This window comes from Martes martes (assembly GCF_963455335.1).
Source record: "Martes martes genome assembly, chromosome: 3".
Lineage (NCBI taxonomy): Eukaryota > Metazoa > Chordata > Mammalia > Carnivora > Mustelidae > Martes > Martes martes.
In genome coordinates this window covers 10,651,977-10,666,156 of record NC_137890.1, presented here as the reverse complement: position 1 = coordinate 10,666,156, position 14,180 = coordinate 10,651,977, and the positions used below count along the sequence as shown (strand labels likewise).

General features: G+C 39.0%; 1 protein-coding gene across 2 annotated transcripts in view; it reads left to right on the top strand.

Annotated features, from left to right (window-relative positions):
* PCCA (propionyl-CoA carboxylase subunit alpha) overlaps positions 1–14,180 on the top strand; it is a 403,819-nt gene that overhangs the window by 102,976 nt on the left and 286,663 nt on the right. For both annotated transcript variants that reach the window (XM_080798184.1, XM_080798183.1), the window contains exon 7: positions 5,776–5,907. In XM_080798184.1, coding sequence (XP_080654310.1) covers positions 5,776–5,907 — 132 coding nt within the window. The remainder of the gene's footprint in view (positions 1–5,775; positions 5,908–14,180) is intronic.

Genomic DNA, 14,180 nt, shown 5'->3' with positions numbered 1-14,180 from the left:
CGCTGAGCCTGATGCTTAGTCTCACGACCCTGAGATCATGACCTGAGCCAGAATCAAGAGTTGGATGCTTAACTGACTGAGCCAGGTCCTCTAGGATGCAGTGTTCTTAAATTTTTTTCTCAAAAATGTTGTTTCCCCTCCACAATCCATATACATATACATAAATATATTATTTTTAAGCAAATATATATTAAAATATATTATTTTGAGCCCCACGCTGCACCCAGCGTGAGGCTCAAACTCCCAACCCTTTGATCAAGAGTTGCATGCTCAAAAAAAAAAGAGTTGCATGCTCCACTGACTAAGCCAGCCAGGTGCTGCTGCCACCATCCATTTAGGTTGGCAGACTGTGCACAAACAGGGAGCTGGCCAGCTGAGGCTGACAGTCCAATAGTTTGCAAGCTGCAGGTTTGTTCAGTTCCTTAGAAAGAGGCCCTGAGTTCTTGTTTGTTGTTACATTTTCTCTGCACTTTTTTTTTGGATGTCAGTTTTGTTGGATTTAAAAATCCTTGGCTCGTACTTTTTCTTGACTGTGTTACTCTGTTTTCTTTTGGCTTGGACAACCGTTGTCCGGGTCTGGTGATAATTTAAACTTATCTTTTGTAGAAATCACATATTCATTATTTTTTTTTTCCTTGTATTTTTTTCTTTTTCTTGTAAGCAGTATTGTTAGAATAAATCATGGTCATTCTGGATTGAAATTTCTCAGTTTTGCTGTAGTATGTCTTTTTTTTTCCCCCCAAAAGATTTTATTCATTTATCTGACAGACAGTGATCGCAAGCAGGCAGAGGCAGGCAGCGAGAGAGGAGGAAGCAGGCTCCCCGCCGAGCAGGGAGCCCAATGCGGGGCTCGATCCCAGGACCCCGAGATCATGACCTGAGCTGAAGGCAGAGGCCCAACCCACTGAGCCACCCAGGCGCCCCTGTAGTATGTCTTTTTGCTATCTATTTCCAATTTTAAAACTATTTCCTTGAAATACAGTTTTCGGTATTTTTTTCCTTTGCTTTAGTTTTCTTAAAGACTCCTCTTAGCCATATGTTGGATGCTCTTTCTCTTCAGTTTTGTCATTTTTCTCTTGTATCTTTTAAAAATAATTTCATTGTTTTGATATTTGAATTCAGAAAAGTTTCTTTCTTTCAGTTTCTATCTATTTCCTGTAAGGCTTTATCTGTTTCCTTTATTCACTCTTGAGTTTCCTCTGGGTTAGTCTTCATTTCTAGAATGATATTTCTTCTTAGTTTCTGATTTGATCTTGAGGTCTGTCACCTCATTTCTGAACTTTTTTTTTTTTTTTTAAGATTTTATTTATTTATTTGACAGAGAGACAGCAAGAGCAGGGATATAAGCAGGGAGTTGCCAGAGGGAGAAGCAGGCTTCCTGCTGAGCAGGGAGCCCGATGTGGGGCTCTATCCCAGGACCCTGGGATCATGACCTGCTGAAGGCAGACACTTAATGACTGTGCCACCCAGGCGCCCATTTTTGAACATTTCTAAATCTGATTTATGTTATTTCATGTTTTCTGTAACTTTAGAAAATGTTTTTTGACAGTTTTGATCTGTTACATGTTACATTTTTCTCCTGTGGGTTTTATTTTTTCCCCTTCATGGATGTTATTCTAGTATTTTTTTTTTTATAAAAACATTGTATGGGATTTTATCTTGATCCTTTTATTTTGCATAGTTTTATCTGTAAAGTTTTCCTCTATATTGCTTTTTAAAGAACTGTATATATTTTTGAAATGAGTGATACATGTCTAAGAAGTTTAAGTACTTGAATAGAGATAGCAGGAAAAGTTTTTCTGAAGTCTTAAAAAGATGAATTAACCTTGTAAGCTCCCTGTTCTTCTTTTTGATGTTCAGACTGTTATCACGGTATTTGGGGGTAGCCTTTCTGTCTGCTACTGTGTGCTTTTGACATAATCATATTAATTTTTGGAAGTTTTCTCTCACTGGCTTACTTTTTTAACTCGTGTGTTAAGTTCCCCATACCAATCTTGAACTGACCTTTTCTGCCAGAAACTCTTTTTCCTTTTAGCAAGGAATACTTTAAAATCTAGAATCTGAGTCCTTTGTGCAATTCAGCAATTTTTTCATGGCTCTGTCTCTTGTCTGACCCTGGTTTTAAAGTTATCCAGATAGTATCGTGGTGAGCCTAAGGTATATGCATTTAAAAGAAATCTGAATTCATAATGTAGTGGTTTACTTATATACTTCTGAGAACGAATTACGTATCATGCATTTTTATAAATGTTTATATCTGTCCTTCATTCACAACATAAAGCCTGTTTTAAGTTAAATCTCATTATTCCCTAACACGCTATTCAAAACACCTTTTTTCATTCTCTCAAAATTTGAACAGAATCATAAAATCACAGAATTTAGAAAATAAATCTTAGAGCAGTGATTTTAGCTTTTTGTAATTTCTTTCCTATGTAGTGTTATTAAAGTGTTTTCCAATGCTGTTTTTAAAAAGGCCACTTAAAAAAAAAAAAGATTTATTTAAAGATTTATTTATTTATTTTGGAGAGAGAGTACGCAGGAGCTGGGCAGGGGGCGGGTGGGGAAGGGCAGAGGGAGAGAATCTCAAGCAGACTCCCTGCTGAGTATAGAGCCTTATGGGGGACAAGACCTCATGACCCTGAGGTCACCACTGGAACCAAAGTCAAGGGTCGGATGCTCAACGCTCTGAGCCGCCCAGGCCCCTGAAACGCCCATGAGTGTAATAATACCTTCAGTATTATATTCGTCATTCAGTGTAAATTTATAAGGACCTTATAAAGCATATATTTGGAAGTATATGTTATTGCTGTGGAATGTCAAAAAGACTTGTGATAAAGGGAGACAGAGAATTGGATTGATGACAGAATATCCAGGGTGAACAAAAGATTACCAAAAGGGTAGTCATGATAAATTCTGCCTTAACTTTATAATCACACAGATGACTCTGGTCAAAATCTCAGAACTTTTAAAACATGGTCCAACAAGGGCACCTGGGTAGCTCAGTGGGATAAGCCTCTGCCTTCGGCTCGGGTCGTGGTCTCAGGGTCCTGGGATTGAGCCCCACATCAGGTTCTCTGCTTGGTGGGGAGCCTGCTTTCCCCTCTGTCCCTGCCTGCCTCTCTGCCTTCTTGTGATCTCTCTCTGTCCAATAAATAAATTAAACAAAGAAACAGAAAAACATGGTCCGTCATTTTGCATTTGCCATACTGTCTTACCCTGTCCTCATCTTTGCTCTTGTGGTCAAAGAATTATGGGAGTTAAGAACTAGGACACTGCCTTCTCATTTTGCCTTAATGACATTTAAGGGCTAACCCAGGGAACACTACCAAAACATCTAATAGAAAGAGAAAATTAGTTCATTGAAACATCTGTCTGAGTAGTTACCCAGCTTGCTAATACTGGCTATTTTTCTTTTCTTTTGGATGGCACAAAAGAATAAGTCACTAAATCCTTGATGTGAGCTTTTTTTCTTGGTAATTTTACATTTTGGAGTAAGTAATTTGTCTCAAATTGGAATGTGTGAGAAAAATCTAGTTAACTAATCACAGGTTTCGAGTTGTTGGGATCCTGTTAATCAGAATTTTTACTGTATAATCATAATGTATTTTGGATGTTCTCATTTATGTTATTTTTTCAACTCTTTGTGTAGGTATTCTGATTACTTGATTATATCTGTCTACCATAGTGGTATTTAAAACTGCATTTATAACAAAAATTCCTCCATCTTAGCAAATAAAATGAGAATATGGAAAGACAACCGATAGTTGAAACGTTATTTTTTCCTCTTGACTTGGCTTGGCATTTAGTGGGTTGCAGGTTTGGGATGAAGAGACATGATATATGATAATTGCTGTGGTCCAAAATGACTAGTTTATCCAGCTGGAGACATGTGGAGTATGTGGAGTGTGCAGAGATGGAAGCCTACGACCATTTTGCTCTCTTGCAGAGAGCACTTTTAATGTGTTTACATTTTGAGGGTCTCACAAAAGATTCTTTTTTTTTAAATTGAGAAAATAAGGTTCTATTAGTAAAACTAAATATGAACATTTGATTGGGAGGTACTTTATGGGCCTCTCTCTTGGCTGAAGAGGTTTCTCATCTTGCATTCTGCCATTTATAACTGGTAATTGTAGGCATTTGGGTTCCTATAATGTATTTTGAGGTCCTGTGGACCTAACTGTCTTACTTTTCTAGTGTTCTCTTTTTATCAGGACTTCTGCTTAAGAGATAAGAACTAACAGTTTTAGCACTCAGCCCGGTGTTTTACATTATTATTTTATTTAATCCTTCAATCAAACTTGCAAGGTGGTTATTATTCCCATTGTCACACAAAGAAAAGGAGACTTTATTTGTTCAGAATCTAAAAATTCCCTTTTCTTCTGTGTTGGTCTTGGACACAAGGGAAAATATACATCCTGAGTTTAAAGGCTTTGGTTTTTCTGTATATTTTTTCTGAGTGATTTCATATATAACTTTTAATTTTCTCCTGTATTTAATGCCTTTGAAAATCCATATCTTAGCCTGGACTCATCTTAGAACCTCTAGACCTCTCTGTCAGCTTCCTGTATGCTGTCATAGACATCTCACCCCCCCTTCTTTATCTTCTGTACATTGCTTCTTTTGATTCCCTGCTCTCCTTCCATCTTCTGCTCTGGGTGGGTTTAATCCTCTTGGTTCCTAATGGCCGAGAGACCGGTCCAAATAACATGCTGCAGTAGCTACTCTGGACAATACAAGAAGAATGAAGCTCCTTCCCCAAACCATGAGTCCTTTCAGGCACCAGTGCTAATAGATAGAATGCGAGGCATAAAATACACAATTTATTCTTTATGCCGATCTGACCAGAGGTCATGGGAGAATCAGCAGTTCAGGGCCTGGCTCTAATGGTGCCAGGGATACATTCTGGTTTTCCATTTTTCATACTTAATCTCCATTCTTCACCCAGTAACCTTATCCTTTACTTCAGCAGCGCTCACCTTTGCTTCTCTAGACGGTGCCCTGTGGTGGCGCTCCCTACATCATGTTTTGTTCTCTCCCTGACTAGTTTGTTGGCAAAATTAAATAGCATCTTGTTCATTATAATACCGTAAACACAGGTGGATCCATTGCTTGGGAACTAAATGTGGTTTATACAGAAGAGTTTTTGTTGAAACTATAACTCTACCTGGTAAATTCCCACTGTATTCTTGACTCATTTCTTGTAGTCACAAAGGATGTAAACATTCTGTACTTTCTTTTGTCTATTTCCCCGAGGTATTAGTGACCACGTTCCCTTGAATTAGTGTCTATCCTGTGGTTCTCATCCATGTCCCCTACATTTAACTCGAAGCCTGACACAGAGTTGGTATTTAATACAAAAGGACATTTGCGTTGAACTAGGTAGTGTGCTGTAGGGGAGGGAGAATGCAGAGATTTATGAGGTATTTTAAAGGTGAACCTACTGTTTAGGTTAGGTGGCAGGATACTGTGTATAAATATGATACTATAGAAGTGGCTTTCCCAAAGAATACTGTTAATATCACACATTTTGTTACTTTGCTATCATTCATTTGTTACTTTTCTTTGGCTCGACTCTGTTTCCTACATCTTTGTGCACTTGTACTGTATACAACACTGTATATTTTAATGTATTGGCTCAAATGCCTTGCTTTTAAGTTGCTTTTGGTATGTAAATAATTAGTAAATATACATATGGGTTTTTCTTTTTATAGAGTTGTGACTGTATCAAGCGCTGTATTGTTTTTGTTACACATTTCTACTTGTGTTTCTCCACAGGCAGCAGAAGATGTCGTTTTCATTGGACCTGACACACATGCTATTCAAGCCATGGGCGACAAGATTGAAAGCAAACTATTAGCTAAGAAAGCAAAGGTTAACACAATCCCTGGTTTTGATGGAGTAGTCAAGGTGAGAAACTATGTTATTGTAATATACATGTCCTTAAGTCAAACATTTTGTGAAAAGCATTAGATAAAATGCAGTTATTACTAAATGCAATAATATAAATGCAAGACGAAATGCAAAAATATGGATGTGTAAGTTACAATAAATCAGTGTTGTTTACACTGGATTAGTCTTTTTTTTTTTTTTTTTAAGATTTTATTTTTAAGTAATCTCTGTGCCCAACATGGGGCTCGAACTTACAACCCCAAGACCAAGAGTCGCCTGCTACACAGACTGAGCCAGCCAGGCGCCCCTGGATTATTTTAAATGGTATAAATTAAAAGGATTTTTACTTAAAAATTAAAAGGATTTTCTGGGGCGCCTGGGTGGCTCAGTGGGTTAAAACCTCTGCCTTTGGCTCGGGTCATGATCTCAGGGATTGAGCCCTGGGATTGAGCCCCGCATCGGGCTCTCTGCTCAGCCAGGAGCCTGCTTCCCACCCCCCCCCACCCCCCACCCCGCCTGCCTCTCTGCCTATGATCTCTCTCTGTCAAATAAATAAATAAAATCTTAAAAAAAAAATCAAAAGGATTTTACTTAAGCATTGTATTTCATGATCAATAATTTTTTAAAAATTGAAGTCTAATTGACACATAAAGTCACATTAATTTCAGGTGTACGACATAGTGATTTCACAACTCTATACATTATGCTCTGCTCACCACAAGTGTCGCTACCATCTGTCACCACACAACCCTACTGTAGTCCCGTTGACTGTAATCCCTGTGCTGTAGCTTTTATCCCTGTGACTAATTCCGTAAGTGGAAACCTGTACTTCCCAGTCCCCTTCACCCACTTACCCATCCCGCCACACCGTTCCCTTTGGACACTTACCAGTTTGTTCTTCGTGTTTATGGGTATGAGATTCTACCTTTTTAAAAAAGTATTTTATTTATTTATTTATTTAGGGAGAGAGAGGGCACACAAGTGCAGAGGGGAGGGAGGCAGAGGGAGGGGGAGAAGCAGGCTCCTGGTTGAGCAGGGAGCCAGATTTGGGGCTGGATTCCAGCACCAGGATCACAACCTGAACCGAAGGCAGCTGTTTAGCCAACTGAAGTCCCCCAGTTGCTAGGAGATTCTGCTTTTTGTTTTTCGGATTCCGCATATAAATGAAGTCATATGGTATTTGTCTTTCTCTGACTTATTTCACCTAGTATAATACCCTCTGGGTCTATCCATGTTGTCAAAAATGGCAAATTCTCAGTCTTTGTTAAGGCTGAGTTATAATCCGTGTGTGTGTGTGTGTGTGTGTGTGTGTGTGTGTGTGTGTGTAATGTCTCTTCTTTATCCATTCATCTATCAGTGAACACTTGGGCTGCTTCCATGTCTCCGCTGTTGCAAAGAATGCCGCAGTAAACATAGGAGTACATATATTTGAATTCATGTATTTGTTTTCTTTGGGTAAATACCCAATAATAGAATCACTTATCATATAATATTTCTATTTTTAATATTTAAAGGAACTTGCGGGGCATCTGGGTGGCTCAGTCGGTTAAGCCTCTGCCTTCGGCTCCGGTCATGATCCCAGGGTCCTGGGATTGAGCCCCACGTCAGGCTCCCTGCTCAGCAAGGAGTCTGCTTCTCTCTCCCTCTGCCCCTTTCCCAGCTCATGCTCTCTCTCTCTCATTCACACTCTCTCTCAAATAAATACATCTTTTTTTTCCTTTTTTTTTTTTTTAAGGTACTTCCGTACTGTTTTCCTCAGTGGCTGCTCTAGTTTGCATTCCTACTGACAGTGCAGGAGGGTTCTTTTTCCTCCACATCCTCACCAACCCTTGTTATTTCTGGTCTTTTTGATTCTAGCCATTCTGACAGGTGTAAGATGATGATCTCATTGTGGTTTTGATCTGTGTGTCCCTGATAATTAGCGACGTTGAGCATCTTTTCATGTGTCTGTTGGCCATCTGTATTGTTTTTTTTGGACAAGTGTCTATTCAGGTCTTCTGTCCATTTTTAGTCAGATTATTTGTATTTTGGTATTGAGTTATATAGATTCTTTCTATATTTATTGGATATGTCATTTCAAATATCTTTTCCTGTTCGGTCATGATTAATATTGACTCATACTTTCATAGGAAAAAACTTGATGATTTAAAAGATGTTCTCTTAACACTCTGGATTGCATTTAATGATGGTATGTGTTTAACGTTTGTAACATTATGATGTTCTGTGTGTATCTTTGTGTTGAGCTTCTGTCCATATGCATAAAACATCAATTATAAATGTGTTTCTGGTAGAAAGTGGTATAGCTGTAGATGATTCTAGATCCCAAACATAACTCCTCATTAAGTAAGCAGCTTTCGCAGCTGATGCCCAGGATCCCTCACCACATGGTGCTTCCAGTTTAGTGGAAAGAAATGTGGTTGTTCTCTTCCTAGAGCACAGTAACTCCTTGTCACTTCATAGCTGTCACCTTAGTCTCTCTTACCTTTCACAGCCACAGAAGTCTTATAAGAATTGCCCTTACTTGTTTTCTTGTCTGCACTGTTCAGTTAATCATTAATCTACCACAGTCAGGCTTCTTTCCTCATTCTTATGGAAATTTCTCTTGCAATGGTTACCAGCAACCTTTCCTTCTCTGTAAATTCAGTATGTAATTTGTAATCCTGGTCTTTAGGTCTTCAAAGCATTTGACTCTCTTGGTCACTTTTTCCTTCTTGAAATATCGACTTTTGGCACATGACTCAGTTCTAGTTATGTTTTTGTATTTTTTGGCTTGTTTTGAATGCTTGTTCTTAGTCTTCATGCTGATTGTTCTTCCTATCTTTGTTCTGTAAGTGTGTTTTATTTTGGATTCTGAGTAGTAAATGTTTTCTTATTGTACACTCTCACTCTGGGGAAGCCTCACTTATTCTTATGGCTCACATCTCAATTCTCTATATATTTATCTGGGCTAGATCTCTCCTGAATTTCAAAACTGCATGTGTGGTTGCTTCATAAATAGTTCCGCTTGATGCCCCTGAGGCATCTTGAAAGTAATAAGTTAAAAGCTAAGCTCATAATTTTCTCTTTGATTAGCAATTGGCAAACTATGTCTCCATGCACGTCTGATTAATAAATAAAGTATTACTGGAACACAGCCATGCTCTCTCCTTTACGGATTGCTGATGACTTTGTTTTTCCACTAGTGACTGAGTTGAGAAATTGTGACAGACCGCGTCACCCAGCAAACCTGAAATATTTATTACCTGGCCCATTCAGAAAGTGTTTGCTGATGCCTGCTGTAAGCGTCTCAACCTGTTTCTTTCCTGCCTGGGAAAGGGGTGGTATTTTCCACACTGTTTCTCAAACTAGAACCCTAGAGGCTTCACCAGCCGACTCACCCAGGCGCCCCACCCAGTTAGCTTTCAACACCATTGCTTAAGTGACCTTTCAGAAATCCAGATTCAATCCGATGCCTGTGTTTAAAAACTCTTGAATGGCTACTAATTCAAATCCTTTAAATAGCTGGGCTTTGTTTTTTCTCTTCAAACTGATAGTGTGTGGGTTTACCCTTTACATTGCGTATGCCAACCATATATGACGTCTTTCAGGTTCTTGAAACTTCTGTACTAGATTCTGTCATGCATGTTAATTCTGCGTCTCTCTTCATTCCTTATTGTCTCCTCATTGTTTGGCTGTTGGCTTAAACATACATTCCTCACAGAGGCATTCCTCAACTGCCTAGATTAGATTAGGCCTTCTGCTGTATTCTCATCACATTTTAAATCATTCATACATTCATCTACTAAGTAAATATTTAAGTGCATACTATTTGTCCAATGTTGTTTGAAGTGCAATGTGTATAGTAATGAACAACAATAATAAAAATATTCCTGCTCTCATGGAACTTATACTATAGAAGAAGGAGACAGACAATAGACAAATAATGGAATACATAGTACATGCTATGGTGAAACAAGAGACAGGGAATGGGGGATGGGGATGCTAGGAGGGTGGTGACAGGGCAAGTCATGCGGATATTAGGAGGAAGAGCAAAGCATATTAGGCAGAAAGAGTAACAAGTGTAAAGGTGTTGAGATTGAAATGTACTTGATGTTCAACAAACAACCAGGAATCTTGTGGCTTCTGTGATCAAGGGAGAGAAGAATCAGAGATGAGGTGATTGAAGTAGGATGTAGTAGGGAGCTCAGATTTTATAGGCCTTTCTGCCCATTTTAATGATGGGTTCAGTGTATACTTCCTGCACGCAATTGTAAGCTCCTTGCTGGAAGGGATTGCATTCTTTTTGTTACTGCATCACTTACACATGTGCCTGGAACAGAGTCAGTGCTCATGAAATACTTGTTGGATGAATAATCTCCTAGGAGATGAATTTTTACACATATAACCATGGTATACACATTATCTGTCATGTAGTATATATTTACTAGACACACCAAAGAAAGGAAAGCATAATGAAAAACCAAGAGAAAACATAAAACAGACAATAGAAATAGATTCACATATGCTGTAGATACTGGAGTTGATGATAACTGTGAAATAATTATGATTGATCTGTTAAAAAGGTTTTTTTGAAGAAAATGTGGAAAAAATAAACGTATAAGAAATTTCACCAGGGGTTCCTGCGTGGCTCAGTGGGTTAAGTTGCCGATTCTGGCTTTTGGCTCAGGTCATGATCTGATCCCTGAAGTCTTGGGATTGAGTCCCATATTGGGCTCTGTGCTCAGTGTGGAGTCTGCTTGTCCCTCTCCTTCTGCTTCTTCCCCTGCTTGCTCCCTCTCTCTCTAAAATAAATAAATTAAAAAAGTTTTTTAAAAGAATTTAGCCAGGGAATTTGAGTCTCTAGGTAAAATTAAATGGAAAGTATGTAATGGCAAATATATGGAAGTAAGGACTTTAGATAGGTTTAATAATAAACTAAGTAGAATATAGGATCCATGTGTAGTGTATATCAGTATTTCATCACTTTTTATGGCTGAATAATATTACATAATAGGACTAAACCGCCTTTTTTTTAAAAAGAAGCTGTTCACTAGTTGATGGATGTCTGAGTTATTTCCATCTTTTGGTGATTATAAATAATGCTGCTACAAACATTTGTGTGCAAGTGTTCGAGTATCTGTCTTGAGTTCTTTGGGGGTATTTACCCAGGAATGGAATTGCAGGGTCATATGGTAATTCCATGTTTAACTTTTTGAGCAACTGTCAGGCATCCAGGCCTTTGTATAATCCTCTCTTCAGTTTGGGTAAAACCTGTGACTTGCTTCTCTGTTAGAATATGGCAAAGGGTGATGGCATGTCACTACCTGAATTAGGTTATGTTATAGAGCAAAGGTGATTTGCTATCACTGCATTAACTTGTGTTGTAGGGCAGCATAATTAATTGAGTGTTACTGCTGTGAGTATGTTTCATTATATAAGACTCCATTTTAGGAGACTAGAGAACAAATTCTAGTTTTTGACTTGACATAAGCAGCCATGTTGAGAAAGTCCACATGACAATAAACTTCAGGTAGCTTCTAAGGATCTGAGTTAGGGCAATCTCTCTCTGAGAGCTAGCAGAAAGGTAAGGCTGCTTAGTCATGTAGCCACAAAGAAATAAACTCTGCCAACCATCTGAATGAGCCTGGATTTGTCCCCAGTTGAGCCTCCAAATTAAAAGCCAGTATAGCCCACGCCGTGACTGCAGACTTGAAAGACTGAGCCGAGTGTGACGAGTATGACAAGTCTGTTCTTTAGTAGGCTGTCAACTGTTGGGGTTTTTTTTTTGTTGTTTTTTGTTTTTTTTTTCATTCTTGTTTGAGAGAGCTGTATAAATTCAGGTGGTGGTTTGGATGGGTTATTATGAACTGTGATCTATTTCACCCCAGTATTTCTGCCAGTATAGTTTTAATTTTTTTCAACAAAATATGTGGCCTTTTTGAGATCTTCAATGTGGACTTGATTTTGGTCACAAAGGTAGTAATGAGTCAGAGTCTAAGTTAATTCTGTCTTGATGATGAATAGCAGAGTCCTCAGGAATTCACACATGTGGTCATTAGGAGAGTGTATGTTCTGGAAATTCTGTTTGTCCTACATATTCTTTCTCATGAAGTCAGTGGGTATGGTGTCTTGTAGGAAGAAGATGACCTGAAATCATCTTCAGATGCTGAAATCAAGAGTCAGATGCTTAACTGACTGAGCTACCAAAGCGCCTCTCAAGAGATTGCTTTAATGTCTGGAGTAGAAACATCTCGTTTTATCTGTAAGGCCATCAGTTTATTCTGCTTCTTATTCTGCTTTTGTCTATGGGCTCCTTCAAAATTTATAGTATCAAATTAAAGATCTGTTTGTGTGACTCTTTCCATCCAGTTTTTGCTTGTTTATAAAATTTTCTGTTTCTGGCTTAAGGCTGCTCTCAAAAAGTGAGGAAGGAGCTGGATCACAACTGCTTCGGGGTCCACTCCTGAATGTCTACACATACTACGGAGCCTGTTTCTTAGGTGCCCAATAGATGTCTCCTTTCTTTGCCAGCACAACTAGATCAGAGGCCAACCTGTGTTCATAGGAAAGATTCTGATAGTAGCTTCCCCAGGACCTTTCCCATTATTTCCAGTTTTTCTAAACTTGTCTGGTTTCCTGTGCAATTAGGAGTCTGAAGTCACTCTTAGGTCTTCCATTTCGCCCTTGTATCCAGTATGTATGTATTTATTTAATCTCTGGTTCTTTTTTTTTTTTAATTTTAAAATAAAAACATTTTTTAAAAAAGATTTTATTTAACACAGAGACCGAGTAGGCAAGCAGGAGGAGCAGCAGAGGGAGGAGCAGGCTGAGCAGGGGCTCGACATGGGGATTGATCCTAGGACCCTGAGATCATGACCTGAGCTGTAGCCACCCAGGCGCCCCTTTTATCTCAGATTCTTTCTTTCTTTCATTTTTTTTTTCTTTTAAGAGAGCACTAGATAATAGAGAGCACAAGTGGGGGGCAGTAGGAGAGGGAGAAGCAGGCTCCCTGATGAGCAGGAAGCCCAACGTGGGGCTTGATCCCAGGATCCTGGGATCATGACCTGAGCTGAAGGCAGACGCCCAACCTACTGAGCCACCCACGCACCCCGTATCCCAGGCTCTAATTAGCATTATGAGCCAATTCATATCAATCTGGGGACCCTGGATTATTTATATGTTCCCCAATTTCTCTCTGTAAATTTCTGTCTAATCTTTGTAAGCTTTGGAAAGTCTTTGGTAATGCTTCTTAGTTCAGAATGAGACCAAAGTTTTAATTTAGCCATCAAGGCTGACCCAGTTCTGAAATTAGCTTAATTTTAAAAGATAATGTTGCCTTGAGGGTTTCTGGCCAGTTAGAAGAAAGGGGGAGCAGGTCAGTGGAAGAAAGAGCAGGGCAGGAAGATAGAGGAAAACAAGGATGGAGGAAAAGGAATAGCAGGATAAAGACCATCGGGTTCAACAGAGTTTTAATTTTTCATTTGGCTTTTCCTATGCCTTTCCTTCTTCCTTTGAACTTTGTCTTCCCTGTGAATTTCATAAGGAAGCAAATTTGGGATCTGAATTTCTTTTGGAAGCTTCCTTATTGTAATGAAAAAAATTACAGAACACTAGGTGTTTGAGCTTTTTATTAACTGCCCCCCTACCCAAACAGGTGACTCTCACACGAACCATTCATATCAAAAGCTTACAAAAGAGTCTGTGATAATTTTTAATTATCCTAGGTAAGATTCTGTTTTTTAGAAGCATAGGAACATAAACTTGATTTCTGGATTTAGTACCTTTAAGGAGAGGAAGATTTGCTTCAGAGAGAGCATAGATTTGGCCTGAGACGAACCCATGAGAATCTTGTAATAACATATCAAATGTGTTGTTTGTTCACCTCATGTCTTGGGCCCCCAGCGTAGTGATTGGCCATCTCTAATGGAAGACCTGACAATATGCAATGCCTTGGTGGTTTAAATTTGGAAGGGAGAGCTCTCCTAGACCTAGACTCCCATGGACAAAATAAGTCAAGACAGAAAGTTCTCAAGTTTTATTTGTTTGATTTTACAGATTTTATTTATTTATTAGAGAGAGTGAGTGAGTGAGAGAGCATGAGTGGGAGGAGAGGGAGAGGGAATAGTGGACTTGCCACAGAGCAGGGAGCCCCTGTGGAGCTTGACATCATGACCCAAACCAAAGGCAGACACTTAACTGACTGAGCCACCCAGGCGCCCTTCAAAGTTTTGATGCAGGTTTCAAAGGAAATTTTACCCTGTTCAGATGCCAGTGTGGTGAAATCCTCTGAGTACATCAGCTTCTGCAGCTAC